This window comes from Dendropsophus ebraccatus, chromosome 6 (genome assembly GCF_027789765.1).
Source record: "Dendropsophus ebraccatus isolate aDenEbr1 chromosome 6, aDenEbr1.pat, whole genome shotgun sequence".
In the NCBI taxonomy this organism is placed as follows: Eukaryota; Metazoa; Chordata; class Amphibia; order Anura; family Hylidae; genus Dendropsophus; species Dendropsophus ebraccatus.
Window position 1 is genome coordinate 152,089,991 of NC_091459.1, and position 24,956 is coordinate 152,114,946.

Consider the following 24,956-nt stretch of genomic DNA (forward strand, 5'->3'; position numbering starts at 1 on the left):
CTGACGTTTGGTCCTTGTTGTCTACCTTCCTTAGGCCTGGGCGGCTCTGACGTTTGGTCCTTGTTGTCTACCTTCCTTAGGCCTTGTTGTCTACCTTCCTTAGGCCTGGGCAGCTCTGACGTTTGGTCCTTGTTGCCTACCTTCCTTAGGCCTGGGCGGCTCTGACGTTTGGTCCTAGTTGCCTACCTTCCTTAGGCCAGGGAGGCTCTGACGTTTGGTCCTTGTTGCCTACCTTCCTTAGGACTGGGCGGCTCTGACGTTTGGTCCTTGTTGTCTACCTTCCTTAGGCCTGGGCGGCTCTGACGTTTGGTCCTTGTTGTCTACCTTCCTTAGGCCTTGTTGTCTACCTTCCTTAGGCCTGGGTGGCTCTGACGTTTGGTCCTTGTTGCCTACCTTCCTTAGGCCTGGGCGGCTCTGACGTTTGGTCCTTGTTGTCTACCCTCCTTAGGCCTGGGCGGCTCTGACGTTTGGTCCTTGTTGGCTACCCTCAGGCCTGGGCGGCTCTGACGTTTGGTCCTTGTTGTCTACCTTCCTTAGGCCTTGTTGTCTACCTTCCTTAGGCCTTGTTGTCTACCTTCCTTAGGCCTTGTTGTCTACCCTCCTTAGGCCTGGGCGGCTCTGACGTTTGGTCCTTGTTGTCTACCTTCCCTAGGCCTGGGCGGCTCTGACGTTTGGTCCTTGTTGGCTACCTTCCTTAGGTCTGGGCGGCTCTGACGTTTGGTCCTTGTTGTCTACCTTCCTTAGGCCTGGGTGGCTCTGACATTTGGTCCTTGTTGTCTACCTTCCTTAGGCCTGGACGGCTCTGACGTTTGGTCCTTGTTGTCTACCTTCCTTAGGCCTGGGCGGCTCTGACGTTTGGTCCTTGTTGTCTACCTTCCTTAGGCCTTGTTGTCTACCTTCCTTAGGCCTGGGCAGCTCTGACGTTTGGTCCTTGTTGCCTACCTTCCTTAGGCCTGGGCGGCTCTGACGTTTGGTCCTAGTTGCCTACCTTCCTTAGGCCTGGGAGGCTCTGACGTTTGGTCCTTGTTGCCTACCTTCCTTAGGACTGGGCGGCTCTGACGTTTGGTCCTTGTTGTCTACCTTCCTTAGGCCTGGGCGGCTCTGACGTTTGGTCCTTGTTGTCTACCTTCCTTAGGCCTTGTTGTCTACCTTCCTTAGGCCTGGGTGGCTCTGACGTTTGGTCCTTGTTGCCTACCTTCCTTAGGCCTGGGCGGCTCTGACGTTTGGTCCTTGTTGTCTACCCTCCTTAGGCCTGGGCGGCTCTGACGTTTGGTCCTTGTTGTCTACCCTCAGGCCTGGGCGGCTCTGACGTTTGGTCCTTGTTGTCTACCTTCCTTAGGCCTTGTTGTCTACCTTCCTTAGGCCTTGTTGTCTACCTTCCTTAGGCCTTGTTGTCTACCCTCCTTAGGCCTGGGCGGCTCTGACGTTTGGTCCTTGTTGTCTACCTTCCCTAGGCCTGGGCGGCTCTGACGTTTGGTCCTTGTTGGCTACCTTCCTTAGGTCTGGGCGGCTCTGACGTTTGGTCCTTGTTGTCTACCTTCCTTAGGCCTGGGTGGCTCTGACATTTGGTCCTTGTTGTCTACCTTCCTTAGGCCTGGACGGCTCTGACGTTTGGTCCTTGTTGTCTACCTTCCTTAGGCCTGGGCGGCTCTGACGTTTGGTCCTTGTTGTCTACCTTCCTTAGGCCTTGTTGTCTACCTTCCTTAGGCCTGGGCAGCTCTGACGTTTGGTCCTTGTTGCCTACCTTCCTTAGGCCTGGGCGGCTCTGACGTTTGGTCCTAGTTGCCTACCTTCCTTAGGCCAGGGAGGCTCTGACGTTTGGTCCTTAGTTGCCTACCTTCCTTAGGACTGGGCGGCTCTGACGTTTGGTCCTTGTTGTCTACCTTCCTTAGGCCTGGGCGGCTCTGACGTTTGGTCCTTGTTGTCTACCTTCCTTAGGCCTTGTTGTCTACCTTCCTTAGGCCTGGGTGGCTCTGACGTTTGGTCCTTGTTGCCTACCTTCCTTAGGCCTGGGCGGCTCTGACGTTTGGTCCTTGTTGTCTACCCTCCTTAGGCCTGGGCGGCTCTGACGTTTGGTCCTTGTTGGCTACCCTCAGGCCTGGGCGGCTCTGACGTTTGGTCCTTGTTGTCTACCTTCCTTAGGCCTTGTTGTCTACCTTCCTTAGGCCTTGTTGTCTACCTTCCTTAGGCCTTGTTGTCTACCTTCCTTAGGCCTGGGCGGCTCTGACGTTTGGTCCTTGTTGGCTACCTTCCTTAGGCCTGGGCGGCTCTGACGTTTGGTCCTTGTTGGCTACCTTCCTTAGGCCTGGGCGGCTCTGACGTTTGGTCCTTGTTGTCTACCCTCCTTAGGCCTGGGCGGCTCTGACGTTTGGTCCTTGTTGTCTACCTTCCTTAGGCCTGGGCGGCTCTGACGTTTGGTCCTTGTTGTCTACCTTCCTTAGGCCTTGTTGTCTACCTTCCTTAGGCCTTGTTGTCTACCTTCCTTAGGCCTTGTTGTCTACCTTCCTTAGGCCTGGGCGGCTCTGACGTTTGGTCCTTGTTGGCTACCTTCCTTAGGCCTGGGCGGCTCTGACGTTTGGTCCTTGTTGGCTACCTTCCTTAGGCCTGGGTGGCTCTGACGTTTGGTCCTTGTTGTCTACCCTCCTTAGGCCTGGGCGGCTCTGACGTTTGGTCCTTGTTGGCTACCTTCCTTAGGCCTGGGTGGCTCTGACGTTTGGTCCTTGTTGTCTACCCTCCTTAGGCCTGGGCGGCTCTGACGTTTGGTCCTTGTTGGCTACCTTCCTTAGGTCTGGGTGGCTCTGACGTTTGGTCCTTGTTGTCTACTTTCCTTAGGCCTGGGCGGCTCTGACGTTTGGTCCTTGTTGTCTTGGAGCATGTGGACATTTAGGGATTCCACTGGCTGTCGAGGGGTTTATCCCCCTAGGATTACAGAATTCCCTGGGTGGTGAGGGATTCTGAACCTATGGTGTTTTGTAGATCTTTCAGCTCAGTTTCAGCCACACTGATTATTATAGCTAGGATCTCTCCCAACAGGCTATCCTCAGCCACACCGATTCCTACAGCTAGGATCTCTCCCAACAGGCTATCCTCAGCCACAACGATTCTTACAGCTAGGATTTCACCCAACAGGCTATCCTCAGCCACACCGATTCCTACAGCTAGGATCTCTCCCAACAGGCTATCCTCAGCCACACCGATTCCTACAGCTAGGATCTCTCCCAACAGGCTATCCTCAGCCACACCAATTCCTACAGCTAGGATCTCTCCCAACAGGCTATCCTCAGCCACACTGATTCCTACAGCTAGCCTGTTGGGAGAGATCCTAGCTGTAGGAATCGGTGTGGCTGGGGACGGCCTGTTGGGGGAGATCCTAGCTGTAATATTCAGTGTGGCTGAGGATAGCCTGTTAGAAGAGATCCTAGCTGTAGGAATCGGTGTGGCTGAGGATAGCCTGTTAGAGGAGATCCTATCCTCAGGCACACTGAATCCTACAGCTAGAATCTCTCACAGGGAAGACAACAACATCACCCGGGGCCACCCTATATTACATGTATGCATCACCCGGGGCCACCCTATATTACATGTATGCATCACCCGGGGCCACCCTATATTACATGTATCCATCACCCGGGGCCACCCTATATTACATGTATCCATCACCCGGGGCCACCCTATATTACATGTATCCATCACCCGGGGCCACCCTATATTACATGTATGCATCACCCGGGGCCACCCTATATTACATGTATCCATCACCCGGGGCCACCCTATATTACATGTATCCATCACCCGGGGCGACCCTATATTACATGTATCCATCACCCGGGGCGACCCTATATTACATGTATCCATCACCCGGGGCGACCCTATATTACATGTATCCATCACCCGGGGCCACCCTATATTACATGTATCCATCACCCGGGGCGACCCTATATTACATGTATCCATCACCCGGGGCCACCCTATATTACATGTATGCATCACCCGGGGCCACCCTATATTACATGTATGCATCACCCGGGGCCACCCTATATTACATGTATGCATCACCCGGGGCCACCCTATATTACATGTATCCATCACCCGGGGCCACCCTATATTACATGTATCCATCACCCGGGGCCACCCTATATTACATGTATCCATCACCCGGGGCGACCCTATATTACATGTATCCATCACCCGGGGCCACCCTATATTACATGTATCCATCACCCGGGGCGACCCTATATTACATGTATCCATCACCCGGGGCCACCCTATATTACATGTATCCATCACCCGGGGCGACCCTATATTACATGTATCCATCACCCGGGGCGACCCTATATTACATGTATCCATCACCCGGGGCCACCCTATATTACATGTATCCATCACCCGGGGCGACCCTATATTACATGTATCCATCACCCGGGGCCACCCTATATTACATGTATCCATCACCCGGGGCCACCCTATATTACATGTATCCATCACCCGGGGCCACCCTATATTACATGTATCCATCACCCGGGGCCACCCTATATTACATGTATCCATCACCCGGGGCCACCCTATATTACATGTATCCATCACCTGGGGCCACCCTATATTACATGTATCCATCACCCGGGGCCACCCTATATTACATGTATCCAGTACTAAGGGACACAGCCTCCCTTGTACGCTGGCCTCACCTCGTCCTCCAGGAACATGGCGTACTTCAGGTGGATCTCTGGGAGTTTCTCCTTCATGGCCAATCGTCCTAGCTCAAATGCAAAATCAAATGTGCTGAAAGAAAGGATTTCATGAGTTGAAGAGACACGGCGGTCCTTGGAAGAGCGCTACCCCACCCCCCATGGCGGCACTCACCAGTTCTCGGTGGCATGATCGATGGCGGTCTCCAGGAGGCTGAACTTGGTCAGCAGCTTCACGGCCGCCTCTCCTCCTAAGCTCTTTGCCCAGAAGTAGGTGACGTGTTTGTGAGCGTTGGCGCCTCCATGCGCTTTTGCCACCTGCCATAGAAGAGGCCGTGTTATATTCCTGTAGGTGGATAGAGGAGGATAAGATCCCAGCGTGGTCGGCACTCACCCGGTGCGCCTCCTCCCACATGCCAGTCGCTCGGTACATATTCACAGTGGATTTCCAGTCCTTGGCCTTCAGGTAATGATATTCCGCCTCTCGCAGACGCCCCCCAGCCTCCAGCTCCTGAGGACACACATGGGAAGGGGGGGGATTACTGACACCATGAGGGCCTATAGAGGAAGAACCCCGCCAGGACCATGTGAACTACCTTGCCCAGGTGCAGATGGGTGTCCAGCAGGAGGTCGGGGTGATACTTGGTGACCAGGCGAATCATGTCTTCATGTAAGTTGTGTCTCTTGTACATGGCGATAGCGAGATCCGGTTCATCCACCGTGATATATAATCTGTGACGCCAAACAGTAATCAGCCGCCATGTAGTAACACGTATAGAATGGTTACCGGGTACCGGCTCTATCACATACCGTATATATATATACCCCCCTCTGTCACATACAGTATATATACCCCTCTATCACATACAGTATATATATACCCCCCTCTGTCACATACAGTATATATACCCCTCTATCACATACCGTATATATATACCCCCCTCTGTCACATACAGTATATATACCCCTCTATCACATACAGTATATATACCCCCCTCTATCACATACAGTATATATACCCCCCTCTATCACATACAGTATATATACCCCCCTCTGTCACATACAGTATATTATATATACCCCTCTATCACATACAGTATATATATACCCCCCTCTATCACATACAGTATATATACCCCCCCTCTGTCACATACCGTATATATATACCCCCCTCTGTCACGTACAGCATATACCCCTCTATCACATACAGTATATATACCCCCCTCTATCACATACAGTATATATACCCCCTTCTATCACATATAGTATATATACCCCCCCTCTATCACATACAGTATATATACTCCCCCTCTGTCACATACAGCATATATACCAATCTATCACATACAGTATATATACCCCCCTCTATCACATACAGTATATATATACCCCCTCTATCACATACAGTATATATACCCCCCCTCTATCACATACAGTATATATGTACCCCTCTGTCACATACAGTATATACCCCCTCTATCACATACAGTATATATACCCCCCTCTGTCACGTACAGTATATATACCCCTCTATCACATACCGTATATATATACCCCCCTCTGTCACATACAGTATATATACCCCTCTATCACATACAGTATATATACCCCCCTCTATCACATACAGTATATATACCCCCCTCTATCACATACAGTATATATACCCCCCTCTATCACATACAGTATATATACCCCCCTCTATCACATACAGTATATATATACCCCCTCTGTCACATACAGTATATATATACCCCCCTCTGTCACATACAGTATATATACCCCTCTATCACATACCGTATATATATACCCCCCTCTGTCACATACAGTATATATACCCCTCTATCACATACAGTATATATACCCCCCTCTATCACATACAGTATATATACCCCCCTCTATCACATACAGTATATATACCCCCCTCTATCACATACAGTATATATACCCCCCTCTATCACATACAGTATATATATACCCCCTCTGTCACATACAGTATATATACCCCTCTATCACATACCGTATATATATACCCCCTCTATCACATACAGTATATATACCCCTCTATCACATACAGTTTATATACCCCCCTCTATCACATACAGTATATATACCCCCCTCTATCACATACAGTATATATACCCCCCTCTGTCACATACAGTATATATATACCCCCTCTGTCACATACAGTATATATACCCCTCTCTATCACATACAGTATATATATACCCCGCTCTGTCACATATAGTATATATACCCCTCTATCACATACCGTATATATATACCCCCCTCTGTCACATACAGTATATATACCCCCCTCTATCACATACAGTATATATACCCCCCTCTATCACATACAGTATATATACCCCCCTCTGTCACATACAGCATATATACCAATCTATCACAGAGTATATATATACCCCCCTCTATCACATACAGCATATATACCCCTCTGTCACATACAATATATATACCCCCTCTATCACATACAGTATATATATACCCCCTCTGTCACATACAGTATATATACCCCTCTATCACATACCGTATATATATACCCCTCTATCACATACAGTATATATATACCCCCCTCTATCACATACAGTATATATATACCCCCTCTATCACATACAGTATATATACCCCCCTCTATCACATACAGTATATATACTCCCCCTCTGTCACATACCGTATATATATACCCCCCTCTATCACATACAGCATATATACCCCTCTATCACATACAGTATATATATACCCCCTCTATCACATACAGTATATATACTCCCCCTCTGTCACATACCGTATATATATACCCCCCTCTATCACATACAGTATACATACCCCCTCTATCACATACAGTATATATACCCCCCTCTATCACATACAGTATATATAGCCCCCTCTATCACATACAGTATATATACCCCCCTCTATCACATACAGTATATATACCCCCCTCTATCACATACAGTATATATACCCCCCTCTATCACATACAGTATATATATACCCCCTCTATCACATACAATATATATACCCCCTCTATCACATACAGTATATATACCCCCCTCTATCACATACAGTATATATATACCCCCCTCTATCACATACAGTATATATATATACCCCCCTCTATCACATACAGTATATATATATACCCCCTCTGTCACATACAGCATATATACCCCTCTATCACATACAGTATATATATACCCCCCTCTATCACATACAGTATATATATACCCCCCTCTATCACATACAGTATATATACCCCCCCCTCTGTCACATACCGTATATATATACCCCCCTCTGTCACGTACAGCATATATACCCCTCTATCACATACAGTATATATACCCCCTCTATCACATACAGTATATATACCCCCCCTCTATCACATACAGTATATATATACCCCCCTCTATCACATACAGTATATATATACCCCCTCTATCACATACAGTATATATATACCCCCCTCTATCACATACAGTATATATATACCCCCCTCTATCACATACAGTATATATACCCCCCCCTCTGTCACATACCGTATATATATACCCCCCTCTGTCACGTACAGCATATACCCCTCTATCACATACAGTATATATACCCCCCTCTATCACATACAGTATATATACCCCCTTCTATCACATATAGTATATATACCCCCTCTATCACATACAGTATATATATACCCCCTCTGTCACATACAGTATATATACCCCTCTATCACATACCGTATATATATACCCCTCTATCACATACAGTATATATATATACCCCCCTCTATCACATACAGTATATATATACCCCCTCTATCACATACAGTATATATACCCCCCTCTATCACATACAGTATATATACTCCCCCTCTGTCACATACCGTATATATATACCCCCCTCTATCACATACAGCATATATACTCCCCCTCTGTCACATACAGTATACATACCCTCCCTCTATCACATACAGTATATTATATATACCCCTCTATCACATACAGTATATATATACCCCCTCTATCACATACAGTATATATACTCCCCCTCTGTCACATACCGTATATATATACCCCCCTCTATCACATACAGTATACATACCCCCTCTATCACATACAGTATATATACCCCCCTCTATCACATACAGTATATATAGCCCCCTCTATCACATACAGTATACATACCCCCCTCTATCACATACAGTATATATACCCCCCTCTATCACATACAGTATATATATACCCCCTCTATCACATACAATATATATATACCCCCCTCTATCACATACAGTATATATATACCCCCCTCTATCACATACAGTATATATATATACCCCCCTCTGTCACATACAGCATATATACCCCTCTATCACATACAGTATATATATACCCCCCTCTATCACATACAGTATATATATACCCCCCTCTGTCACATACCGTATATATATATATACCCCCTCTATCACATACAGTATATATATACCCCCCTCTATCACATACAGTATATATATACCCCCCTCTATCACATACAGTATATATATATACCCCCCTCTGTCACATACAGCATATATACCCCTCTATCACATACAGTATATATATACCCCCCTCTATCACATACAGTATATATATACCCCCCTCTATCACATACAGTATATATACCCCCCCCTCTGTCACATACCGTATATATATACCCCCCTCTGTCACGTACAGCATATATACCCCTCTATCACATACAGTATATATACCCCCTCTATCACATACAGTATATATATACCCCCCTCTATCACATACAGTATATATATACCCCCCTCTATCACATACAGTATATATATACCCCCTCTATCACATACAGTATATATATACCCCCCTCTATCACATACAGTATATATATACCCCCCTCTATCACATACAGTATATATACCCCCCCTCTGTCACATACCGTATATATATACCCCCCTCTGTCACGTACAGCATATACCCCTCTATCACATACAGTATATATACCCCCCTCTATCACATACAGTATATATACCCCCTTCTATCACATATAGTATATATACCCCCCCTCTATCACATACAGTATATATATACCCCCCTCTATCACATACAGTATATATACCCCCCCCTCTGTCACATACCGTATATATATACCCCCCTCTGTCACGTACAGCATATACCCCCTCTATCACATACAGTATATATACCCCCTTCTATCACATATAGTATATATACCCCCCCTCTATCACATACAGTATATATATACCCCCTCTGTCACATACAGCATATATACCCCTCTATCACATACAGTATATATATACCCCCCCCCTCTATCACATACAGTATATATACCCCCCCTCTATCACATACAGTATATATGTACCCCTCTGTCACATACAGTATATACCCCCTCTATCACATACAGTATACATACCCCCCCTCTATCACATACAGTATATATATACCCCCTCTATCACATACAGTATATATTTACCCCTCTATCACATACAGTATATATACCCCTCTATCACATACAGTATATATTTACCCCCCTATCACATACAGTATATATACCCCCCTCTATCACATACAGTATATACGCCCTCTATCACATACAGTATACATACCCCCCCCTCTATCACATACAGTATATATACCCCCCTCTATCACATACAGTATATATTTACCCCCCTCTATCACATACAGTATATATACCCCCCTCTATCACATACAGTATATATACCCCCTCTATCACATACCGTATATATATATATATATACCCCCTCTATCACATACAGTATATTATATATACCCCCCCGGGCACATAAAGTATATATACCCCTCTATCACATACAGTATATTATATATACCCCTCTATCACATACTGTATATATACTCCCCCTCTATCACATACAGTATATATACCCCCCTCTATCACATACAGTATATACATACCCCTCTATCACATACAGTATATATATACCCCCCTCTATCACATACAGTATATTATATATACCCCTCTATAACATACAGTATATATATACCCCCTCTATCACATACAGTATATATACCCCCCTCTATCACATACAGTATATACATACCCCCTCTATCACATACAGTATATATACCCTCTCTATCACATACAGTATATATATACACCCACCTCTATCACATACAGTATACATACCCCCCTCTATCACATACAGTATATATATACCCCCCTCTATCACATACAGCATATATATATATATATCCCCCTCTATCACATACAGTATATATACCTCCCTCTATCACATACAGTATATATATACCTCCTCTATCACATACAGTATATATATACCCCCTCTATCACATACAGTATATATATACCCCCTCTATCACATACAGTATATATATACCCCCTCTATCACATACAGTATATATACCCTCTATCACATACAGTATATATATACCCACCTCTATCACATACAGTATATATACCCCCCCTCTATCACATACAGTATATATACCCCCCTCTATCACATACAGTATATATACCCCCCTCTATCACATACAGTATATATACCCCCCTCTATCACATACAGTATATATACCCCCCTCTATCACATACAGTATATATATACCCACCTCTATCACATACAGTATATATACCCCCCCTCTATCACATACAGTATATATACCCCCCTCTATCACATACAGTATATATACCCCCTCTATCACATACAGTATATATACCCCCCTCTATCACATACAGTATATTATACCCCTCTATCACATACAGTATATATACCCCCTCTATCACATACAGTATATATATACCCCCTCTATCACATACAGTATATATACCCTCTATCACATACAGTATATATATACCCCCTCTATCACATACAGTATATATACCCCCCTCTATCACATACAGTATATTATACATACCCCTCTATCACATACAGTATATATACCCCCCTCTGTCACATACAGTATATATATACCCCCTCTATCACATACAGTATACATACCCCCCTCTATCACATACAGTATATATATACCCCCCTCTATCACATACAGCATATATATATATATCCCCCTCTAACACATACAGTATATATACCCCCTCTATCACATACAGTATATATACCCCCTCTATCACATACAGTATATATACCCCCCTCTGTCACATACAGTATATATATACCCCCTCTGTCACATACAGTATATATATACCCCCCTCTATCACATACAGTATATATATACCCCCTCTATCACATACAGTATATATACCCCCCCTCTATCACATACAGTATATATACCCCCCCTCTATCACATACAGTATATATACCCCCCTCTATCACATACAGTATATACCCCCCTTTATCACATACAGTATATATATATATATATATATATATACCCCCTCTATCACATACAGTATATTATATATACCCCTCTATCACAAACAGTATATATACCCCTCTATCACATACAGTATATATACCCCCCTCTATCACATACAATATATATATACCCCTCTATCACATACAGTATATACCCCCCTCTATCACATACAGTATATACCCCCCTCTATCACATACAGTATATACCCCCCTCTATCACATACAGTATATTATATATACCCCTCTATCACATACAGTATACATACCCCCCTCTATCACATACAGTATATTATATATACCCCTCTATCACAAACAGTATATATATACCCCCTCTATCACATACAATATATATATACCCCTCTATCACATACAGTATATACCCCCCTCTATCACATACAGTATATACCCCCTCTATCACATACAGTATATTATATATACCCCTCTATCACATACAGTATACATACCCCCCTCTATCACATACCGTATATATATACCCCTCTATCACATACAGTATATATATACCCCCTCTATCACATACAGTATATATACCCTTCTATCACATACAGTATATATACCCCCTCTGTCACATACAGTATATATATATACCCCCTCTGTCACATACAGTATATATATATACCCCCTCTATCACATACAGTATATATTCCCCCCTCTATCACATACAGTATATATACCCCCCTCTATCACATACAGTATATTATATATACCCCTCTATCACATACAGTATATATATATATATATATATATATACCCTTCTATCACATACAATATATATACCCCCCTCTATTACATAGAGTATATATACCCCCCTCTATTACATACAGTATATATATACCCCTCTATCACATACAGTATATATACCCCCTCTGTCACATACAATATATATACCCCCTCTATCACATACAGTATATATACCCCCCCTCTATCACATACAGTATATATACCCCCCTCTATCACATACAGTATATATATCCAATCTATCACATACAGTATATATATCCCTCTATCACATACAGTATATATATCCCTCTATCACATACAGTATATATACCCTCTCTATCACATACAGTATATACCCCCCTCTATCACATACAGTATATATATATACCCCCCTCTGTCACATACAATATATATACCCCTCTATCACATACAGTATATATATATATATATATACCCCCCTCTATCACATACAGTATATACCCCCCTCTGTCACATACAATATATATACCCCTCTATCACATACAGTATATATACACCCCCTCTATCACATACAGTATATATATACCCTCTCTATCACATACAGTATATATACCCCCCTCTATCACATACAGTATATATACCCCCTCTATCACATACCGTATATATATATATATATACCCCCTCTATCACATACAGTATATATACCCCCTCTATCACATACCGTATATATATATATATACCCCCTCTATCACATACAGTATATATACCCCCTCTATCACATACCGTATATATATATATATACCCCCTCTATCACATACAGTATATATACCCCCTCTATCACATACCGTATATATATATATATATACCCCCTCTATCACATACAGTATATATACCCCCTCTATCACATACAGTATATTATATATACCCCCCCAGGCACATAAAGTATATATACCCCTCTACCACATACAGTATATTATATATACCCCTCTATCACATACAGTATATATACCCCCTCTATCACATACAGTATATATATACCCCTCTATCACATACAGTATATATATACCCCCTCTATCACATACAGTATATATACCCCCCCTCTATCACATACAGTATATATACCCCCTCTATCACATACAGTATATATACCCCCTCTATCACATACAGTATATATATACCCGCTCTATCACATACAGTATATATATACCCCCCTCTATCACATACAGTATATATATATATACCCCCCTCTATCACATACAGTATATATATACCCCCCTCTATCACATACAGTATATATACCCTCTCTATCACATACAGTATATACCCCCCTCTGTCACATACAATATATATACCCCTCTATCACATACCGTATATATATATACCCCCTCTATCACATTCAGTATATTATATATACCCCCCCAGGCACATAAAGTATATATACCCCTCTACCACATACAGTATATTATATATACCCCTCTATCACATACAGTATATATACCCCCCTCTATCACAGACAGTATATATACCCCCTCTATCACATACAGTATATATATACCCGCTCTATCACATACAGTATATATACCCTCTATCACATACAGTATATATACCCCCTCTATCACATACAGTATATATACCCCCCCTCTATCACATACAGTATATATACCCCCTCTATCACATACAGTATATATACCCCCTCTATCACATACAGTATATATATCCGCTCTATCACATACAGTATATATACCCCCTCTATCACATACAGTATATATACCCCCTCTATCACATACAGTATATATACCCCCTCTATCACATACAGTATATATATACCCTCTCTATCACATACAGTATATATACCCCCCTCTATCACATACCGTATATATATATATACCCCTCTATCACATTCAGTATATTATATATACCTCCCCAGGCACATAAAGTATATATACCCCTCTACCACATACAGTATATTATATATACCCCTCTATCACATACAGTATATATACCCCCCTCTATCACAGACAGTATATATACCCCCTCTATCACATACAGTATATATATACCCGCTCTATCACATACAGTATATATACCCCCCTCTATCACATACAGTATATATACCCCCTCTATCACATACAGTATATATACCCCCCTCTATCACATACAGTATATATACCCCCTCTATCACATACAGTATATATACCCCCTCTATCACATACAGTATATATATCCGCTCTATCACATACAGTATATATACCCCCTCTATCACATACAGTATATATACCCCCTCTATCACATACAGTATATATACCCCCTCTATCACATACAGTATATATATACCCTCTCTATCACATACAGTATATATACCCCCCTCTATCACATACAGTATATATATACCCCCTCTATCACATACAGTATATATATATATATATATAAATATACGCCCCTCTATCACATACAGTATATATACCCCCCCTCTATCACATACAGTATATACCTCCCCCCCCTCTATCACATAGAGTATATACCTCCCCCCCCTATCACATACAGTATATATACCCCCCCTCTATCACATACAGTATATATATATATATATATACATACGCCCCTCTATCACATACAGTATATACCCCCCCCCCTCTATCACATACAGTATATATACCCCCCCTCTATCACATACAGTATATACCTCCCCCCCCTATCACATAGAGTATTTCCTCTTCGTTCTCAGGCAGCACAGATGGGATATTCTATCCCCCAGACTCCACCCTAGGACCGTCCACCTAGCAAAGCAATCAAGAAATTAGCTTAATTGATGGCCTATAAGAACCCACTCTCACATGTGGTTTTATCTGTCCTCATTCCACCAGCAGGAGTGTGTGTATATATATATATATATATATATATATGAATATGAATATGAATATGAGAGTATCTACCTCTCCTACTCTTGTCCACCTTTGTCTTTTCCATCCTCCTATTTGGAGGCAGTTGAGTATTTCCTTTCCTGCTTCCATCTTTTATTCTAACATATATTTGTTTGTTTTATTCCAGATTGGCCAATGTGGGAAACCCTGGCCGCAGCACTAGCCGCATGTGCTGCACTGAGGGGTTTTCATATGACCCCTTCAAGTAACAGCCAATGAAGGAAATCCTAGCCAAATTGCAGGCTTGCTGTACTTTCTGGGGATCCTGAAAGGTCAGCATATCCCCTGTGCTCCTGATACCTGGCTATATACATATATATATATACATATATATCCCCTGTGCTCCTGATACCTGGCTATATACATATATATATATACATATATATCCCCTGTGCTCCTGATACCTGGCTATATACACATATATATATATATATACATATATATCCCCTGTGCTCCTGATACCTGGCTATATACATATATATATCTCCTGTGCTCCTGATACCTGGCTATATACATATATATCTCCTGTGCTCCTGATACCTGGCTATATACATATATATATCCCCTGTGCTCCTGATACCTGGCTATATATATATATATATCCCCTGTGCTCCTGATACCTGGCTATATACATATATATCCCCTGTGCTCCTGATACCTGGCTATATACATATATATCCCCTGTGCTCCTGATACCTGGCTATATACATATATATATCCCCTGTGCTCCTGATACCTGGCTATATACATATATATCCCCTGTGCTCCTGATACCTGGCTATATACACATATATATATATATATACATATATATCCCCTGTGCTCCTGATACCTGGCTATATATATATATATCACCCCTGTGCTCCTGATACCTGGCTATATACATATATATCACCCCTGTGCTCCTGATACCTGGCTATATATACATATATATCCCCTGTGCTCCTGATACCTGGCTATATACATATATATCCCCTGTGCTCCTGATACCTGGCTATATACATATATATCCCCTGTGCTCCTGATACCTGGCTATATACATATATATCCCCTGTGCTCCTGATACCTGGCTATATATATATATATATCACCCCTGTGCTCCTGATACCTGGCTATATACATATATATCCCCTGTGCTCCTGATACCTGGCTATATACATATATATCCCCTGTGCTCCTGATACCTGGCTATATACATATATATCCCCTGTGCTCCTGATACCTGTCAGCTGAGCCTCCTGCTGTGTGTCACCCAGTGATCAGTGAGGCCCAATGGCTCTGGCTGTAGGGTGCTGCAGTTCTCCATTGTGGCTGACCGCCAGAGGGAGAGTCCATGTGGGTCCTGGCGTGCCCTGCCGCTATCTCCCCTGCCCCAGCGCTGGCTTCCACCTGCCGGTGGAGCTATCTGCTTCCTGTATCTCGCTCCTGGCATAGCGTGATGATGGCGCTGTGTCTGTAGGGAGAAGACTTCGGCCTCCGGCATAGGTGAGTGGAGCTGTCACTATTACACATGTGCAGCGGGTTGTTACTCCTGCTCTCGCACTGCTGGGCTGCGGCACTGTGTGTGTATATATAGGGTCCCCTATGTGTGTGTGTATAGCACCCCCTATGTGTGTGTGTATATATAGCGCCCCCTATGTGTGTGTGTGTATATATAGGGTCTCAGGCATAGGTGAGTGGAGCTGTCACTATTACACATGTGCAGCGGGTTGTTACTCCTGCTCTCGCACTGCTGGGCTGCCGAGGTCCCTTCTTGGTAAGGTACTTGAATATTAGGATGTCCATAACACCTCATATAGACCTATATACTGTGTGTGTGTGGGGGGGTTCTGCCATGTTATATACTGTGTGTGTGTGGGGGGGGTTCTGCCATGTTATATACTGTATGTGGGGGGTTCTGCCATGTTATATACTGTGGGGGGGGGGGGGGGGCTCTGCCATGTTATATACTGTATGTGATATCCTTACTTATATCAGTGTATATGTATGTATGAGATCCCTCCTTATATCAGTGTATATGTATGTATGAGATCCCTCCTTATATCAGTGTATATGTATGTATGAGATCCCTCCTTATATCAGTGTATATGTATGTATGAGATCCCTCCTTATATCAGTGTATATGTATGTATGAGATCCCTCCTTATATCAGTGTATATGTATGTATGTATGATATCTCTCCTTATATCAGTGTATATGCATGTATGAGATCCCTCCTTATATCAGTGTATATGTATGTATGAGATCCCTCCTTATATCAGTGTATATGTATGTATGAGATCTCTCCTTATATCAGTGTATATGTATGTATGAGATCCTTATGTCAGTGTATATGTATGTATGAGATCCCTCCTTATATCAGTGTATATGTATGTATGAGATCCCTCCTTATATCAGTGTATATGTATGTATGATATCCCTCCTTATATCAGTGTATATGTATGTATGAGATCCCTCCTTATATCAGTGTATATGTATGTATGAGATCCCTCCTTATATCAGTGTATATGTATGTATGAGATCCCTCCTTATATCAGTGTATATGTATGTATGAGATCCTTATATCAGTGTATATGTATGATATCCCTCCTTATATCAGTGTATATGTATGTATGAGATCCCTCCTTATATCAGTGTATATGTATGTATGAGATCCCTCCTTATATCAGTGTATATGTATGTATGAGATCCCTCCTTATATCAGTGTATATGTATGTATGAGATCCCTCCTTATATCAGTGTATATGTATGTATGAGATCCCTCCTTATATCAGTGTATATGTATGTATGAGATCCCTCCTTATATCAGTGTATATGTATGTATGATATCCTTATATCAGTGTATATGTATGTATGAGATCCCTCCTTATATCAGTGTATATGTATGTATGAGATCCCTCCTTATATCAGTGTATATGTATGTATGAGATCCCTCCTTATATCAGTGTATATGTATGTATGAGATCCCTCCTTATATCAGTGTATATGTATGTATGATATCCTTATATCAGTGTATATGTATGTATGAGATCCCTCCTTATATCAGTGTATATGTATGTATGATATCCTTATATCAGTGTATATGTATGTATGAGATCCCTCCTTATATCAGTGTATATGTATGTATGAGATCCCTCCTTATATCAGTGTATATGTATGTATGAGATCCTTATATCAGTGTATATGTATGTATGATATCCCTCCTTATATCAGTGTATATGTATGTATGAGATCCCTCCTTATATCAGTGTATATGTATGTATGAGATCCCTCCTTATATCAGTGTATATGTATGTATGAGATCCCTCCTTATATCAGTGTATATGTATGTATGAGATCCCTCCTTATATCAGTGTATATGTATGTATGAGATCCCTCCTTATATCAGTGTATATGTATGTATGATATCCTTATATCAGTGTATATGTATGTATGAGATCCCTCCTTATATCAGTGTATATGTATGTATGAGATCCCTCCTTATATCAGTGTATATGTATGTATGAGATCCCTCCTTATATCAGTGTATATGTATGTATGAGATCCCTCCTTATATCAGTGTATATGTATGTATGAGATCCCTCCTTATATCAGTGTATATGTATGTATGAGATCCCTCCTTATATCAGTGTATATGTATGTATGAGATCCTTATATCAGTGTATATGTATGTATGAGATCCCTCCTTTTATCAGTGTATATGTATGTATGAGATCCCTCCTTATATCAGTGTATATGTATGTATGAGATCCCTCCTTATATCAGTGTATATGTATGTATGAGATCCCTCCTTATATCAGTGTATATGTATGTATGAGATCCCTCCTTATATCAGTGTATATGTATGTATGAGATCCCTCCTTATATCAGTGTATATGTATGTATGAGATCCCTCCTTATATCAGTGTATATGTATGTATGAGATCCCTCCTTATATCAGTGTATATGTATGTATGAGATCCCTCCTTATATCAGTGTATATGTATGTATGAGATCCCTCCTTATATCAGTGTATATGTATGTATGAGATCCCTCCTTATATCAGTGTATATGTATGTATGAGATCCCTCCTTATATCAGTGTATATGTATGTATGAGATCCCTCCTTATATCAGTGTATATGTATGTATGAGATCCCTCCTTATATCAGTGTATATGTATGTATGAGATCCTTATATCAGTGTATATGTATGTATGAGATCCCTCCTTATATCAGTGTATATGTATGTATGAGATCCTTATATCAGTGTATATGTATGTATGAGATCCTTATATCAGTGTATATGTATGTATGAGATCCCTCCTTATATCAGTGTATATGTATGTATGTATGAGATCCCTCCTTATATCAGTGTATATGTATGTATGAGATCCCTCCTTATATCAGTGTATATGTATGTATGAGATCCCTCCTTATATCAGTGTATATGTATGTATGAGATCCCTCCTTATATCAGTGTATATGTATGTATGAGATCCCTCCTTATATCAGTGTATATGTATGTATGAGATCCCTCCTTATATCAGTGTATATGTATGTATGAGATCCCTCCTTATATCAGTGTATATGTATGTATGAGATCCTTACTTATATCAGTGTATATGTATGTATGATATCCCTCCTTATATCAGTGTATATGTATGTATGATATCCCTCCTTATGTCAGTGTATATGTATGTATGAGATCCCTCCTTATATCAGTGTATATGTATGTATGAGATCCCTCCTTATATCAGTGTATATGTATGTATGAGATCCCTCCTTATATCAGTGTATATGTATGTATGATATCCTTATATCAGTGTATATGTATGTATGAGATCCCTCCTTATATCAGTGTATATGTATGTATGAGATCCCTCCTTATATCAGTGTATATGTATGTATGATATCCTTATATCAGTGTATATGTATGTATGAGATCCCTCCTTATATCAGTGTATATGTATGTATGATATCCTTATATCAGTGTATATGTATGTATGAGATCCCTCCTTATATCAGTGTATATGTATGTATGAGATCCCTCCTTATATCAGTGTATATGTATGTATGAGATCCCTCCTTATATCAGTGTATATGTATGTATGAGATCCCTCCTTATATCAGTGTATATGTATGTATGAGATCCCTCCTTATATCAGTGTATATGTATGTATGAGATCCCTCCTTATATCAGTGTATATGTATGTATGAGATCCCTCCTTATATCAGTGTATCTGTATGGTATGAGATCCCTCCTTATATCAGTGTATATGTATGTATGAGATCCCTCCTTATATCAGTGTATATGTATGTATGAGATCCCTCCTTATATCAGTGTATATGTATGTATGAGATCCCTCCTTATATCAGTGTATATGTATGTATGAGATCCCTCCTTATATCAGTGTATATGTATGTATGAGATCCTTATATCAGTGTATATGTATGTATGAGATCCCTCCTTATATCAGTGTATATGTATGTATGAGATCCCTCCTTATATCAGTGTATATGTATGTATGAATCCCTCCTTATATCAGTGTATATGTATGTATGAGATCCCTCCTTATATCAGTGTATATGTATGTATGAGATCCCTCCTTATATCAGTGTATATGTATCTATGAGATCCCTCCTTATATCAGTGTATATGTATGTATGAGATCCTTACTTATATCAGTGTATATGTATGTATGATATCCCTCCTTATATCAGTGTATATGTATGTATGATATCCCTCCTTATGTCAGTGTATATGTATGTATGAGATCCCTCCTTATATCAGTGTATATGTATGTATGAGATCCCCTTATATCAGTGTTATGTATGTATGAGATCCTTATATCAGTGTATATGTATGTATGAGATCCTTATATCAGTGTATATGTATGTATGAGATCCTTATATCAGTGTATATGTATGTATGAGATCCTCCTTATATCAGTGTATATGTATGTATGAGATCCCTCCTTATATCAGTGTATATGTATGTATGAGATCCCTCCTTATATCAGTGTATATGTATGTATGAGATCCCTCCTTATATCAGTGTATATGTATGTATGAGATCCCTCCTTATATCAGTGTATATGTATGTATGAGATCCCTCCTTATATCAGTGTATATGTATGTATGAGATCCCTCCTTATATCAGTGTATATGTATGTATGAGATCCCTCCTTATATCAGTGTATATGTATGTATGAGATCCCTCCTTATATCAGTGTATATGTATGTATTAGATCCTTACTTATATCAGTGTATATGTATGTATTGATTATCCCTCCTTATATCAGGGTATAGGTATGTATGATATCCCTCCTTATGTCAGTGTATATGTATGTATGAGATCCCTCCTTATATCAGTGTATATGTATGTATGAGATCCTTATATCAGTGATATGTATGTATGAGATCCTATATCAGTGTCTATGTATGTATGAGACCTTATATCAGTGTATATGTATGTATGAGATCCTTATATCAGTGTATATGTATGTATGAGATCCTTATATCAGTGTATATGTATGTATGAGATCCTTATATCAGTGTATATGTATGTATGAGATCCTTATATCAGTGTATATGTATGTATGAGATCCCTCCTTACAGCAGTGTATATGTATGTATATCTCTCCTTATAGCAGTGTATATGTATGTATGAGATCCCTCCTTATATCAGTGTATATGTATGTATGAGATCCCTCCTTATAACAGTGTATATGTATGTATGAGATCCCTCCTTATATCAGTGTATATGTATGTATGAGATCCCTCCTTATATCAGTGTATATGTATGTATGAGATCCCTCCTTATATCAGTGTATATGTATGTATGAGATCCTTATGTCAGTGTATATGTTTGTATGATATCTCTCCTTATATCAGTGTATATGTATGTATGAGATCCTTATATCAGTGTATATGTATGTATGAGATCCCTCCTTATATCAGTGTATATGTATGTATGAGATCCTTATATCAGTGTATATGTATGTATGAGATCCTTATATCAGTGTATATGTATGTATGAGATCCCTCCTTATATCAGTGTATATGTATGTATGTATGAGATCCCTCCTTATATCAGTGTATATGTATGTATGAGATCCCTCCTTATATCAGTGTATATGTATGTATGAGATCCCTCCTTATATCAGTGTATATGTATGTATGAGATCCCTCCTTATATCAGTGTATATGTATGTATGAGATCCTCCTTATATCCAGTGTATAGGTATGTATGAGATCCCTCCTTATATCAGTGTATATGTATGTATGAGATCCCTCCTTATATCAGTGTATATGTATGTATGAGATCCTTACTTATATCAGTGTATATGTATGTATGATATCCCTCCTTATATCAGTGTATATGTATGTATGATATCCCTCCTTATGTCAGTGTATATGTATGTATGAGATCCCTCCTTATATCAGTGTATATGTATGTATGAGATCCTTATATCAGTGTATATGTATGTATGAGATCCTTATATCAGTGTATATGTATGTATGAGATCCTTATATCAGTGTATATGTATGTATGAGATCCCTCCTTATATCAGTGTATATGTATGTATGAGATCCCTCCTTATATCAGTGTATATGTATGTATGAGATCCCTCCTTATATCAGTGTATATGTATGTATGAGATCCCTCCTTATATCAGTGTATATGTATGTATGAGATCCCTCCTTATATCAGTGTATATGTATGTATGAAGATCCCTCCTTATATCAGTGTATTATGTATGTTATGTAGCATCCCTCCTTATATCAGTGTTATATGTATGTATGAGATCCCTCCTTATATCAGTGTATATGTATGTATGAGATCCCTCCTTATATCAGTGTATATGTATGTATGTAGATCCCCTTCCTTATATCAGTGTATATGTATGTATGAGATCCCTCCTTATATCAGTGTATATGTATGTATGAGATCCCTCCTTATATCCAGTGTAATATGTATGTATGAGATCCTCCTTATATCAGTGTATATGTATGTAGATGAGATCCCTCCTTATATCAGTGTATATGTATATATGAGGATCCTTATATCAGTGTATATGTATGTATGAGATCCTTATATCAGTGTATAGGTATGTATGAGATCCCTCCTTATATCAGTGTATATGTATGTATGAGAATCACCTCCCTTATATCAGTGTATATTGTATGTATGATGAATCCCTCCTTATATCAGTGGATATGGTATGTATGAGATCCCTCCTTATATCAGTGTATATGTATGTATGAGATCCCTCCTTATATCAGTGTATATGTATCTATGAGATCCCTCCTTATATCAGTGTATATGTATGTATGAGATCCTTACTTATATCAGTGTATATGTATGTATGATATCCCTCCTTATATCAGTGTATATGTATGTATGATATCCCTCCTTATGTCAGTGTATATGTATGTATGAGATCCCTCCTTATATCAGTGTATATGTATGTATGAGATCCTTATATCAGTGTATATGTATGTATGAGATCCTTATATCAGTGTATATGTATGTATGAGATCCTTATATCAGCGTATATGTATGTATGAGATCCTTATATCAGTGTATATGTATGTATGAGATCCCTCCTTATATCAGTGTATATGTATGTATGAGATCCCTCCTTATATCAGTGTATATGTATGTATGAGATCCCTCCTTATATCAGTGTATATGTATGTATGAGATCCCTCCTTATATCAGTGTATATGTATGTATGAGATCCCTCCTTATATCAGTGTATATGTATGTATGAGATCCTTACTTATATCAGTGTATATGTATGTATGATATCCCTCCTTATATCAGTGTATATGTATGTATGATATCCCTCCTTATGTCAGTGTATATGTATGTATGAGATCCCTCCTTATATCAGTGTATATGTATGTATGAGATCCTTATATCAGTGTATATGTATGTATGAGATCCTTATATCAGTGTATATGTATGTATGAGATCCTTATATCAGTGTATATGTATGTATGAGATCCTTATATCAGTGTATATGTATGTATGAGATCCTTATATCAGTGTATATGTATGTATGAGATCCTTATATCAGTGTATATGTATGTATGAGATCCTTATATCAGTGTATATGTATGTATGAGATCCTTATATCAGTGTATATGTATGTATGAGATCCTTATATCAGTGTATATGTATGTATGAGATCCTTATATCAGTGTATATGTATGTATGAGATCCTTATATCAGTGTATATGTATGTATG

The 24,956-nt window shown here is 40.3% G+C and overlaps 1 protein-coding gene across 2 annotated transcripts in view; it reads right to left on the minus strand.

Moving 5' to 3' along the window:
- Window positions 1–24,956, minus strand: part of IFT172 (intraflagellar transport 172) — a 157,550-nt gene that overhangs the window by 20,584 nt on the left and 112,010 nt on the right. For both annotated transcript variants that reach the window (XM_069973309.1, XM_069973308.1), the window contains exons 27-30: window positions 5,282–5,417; window positions 5,080–5,196; window positions 4,861–5,003; window positions 4,686–4,779 (exon numbers count right to left, since the gene is read on the minus strand). In XM_069973309.1, coding sequence (XP_069829410.1) covers window positions 4,686–4,779; window positions 4,861–5,003; window positions 5,080–5,196; window positions 5,282–5,417 — 490 coding nt within the window. The remainder of the gene's footprint in view (window positions 1–4,685; window positions 4,780–4,860; window positions 5,004–5,079; window positions 5,197–5,281; window positions 5,418–24,956) is intronic.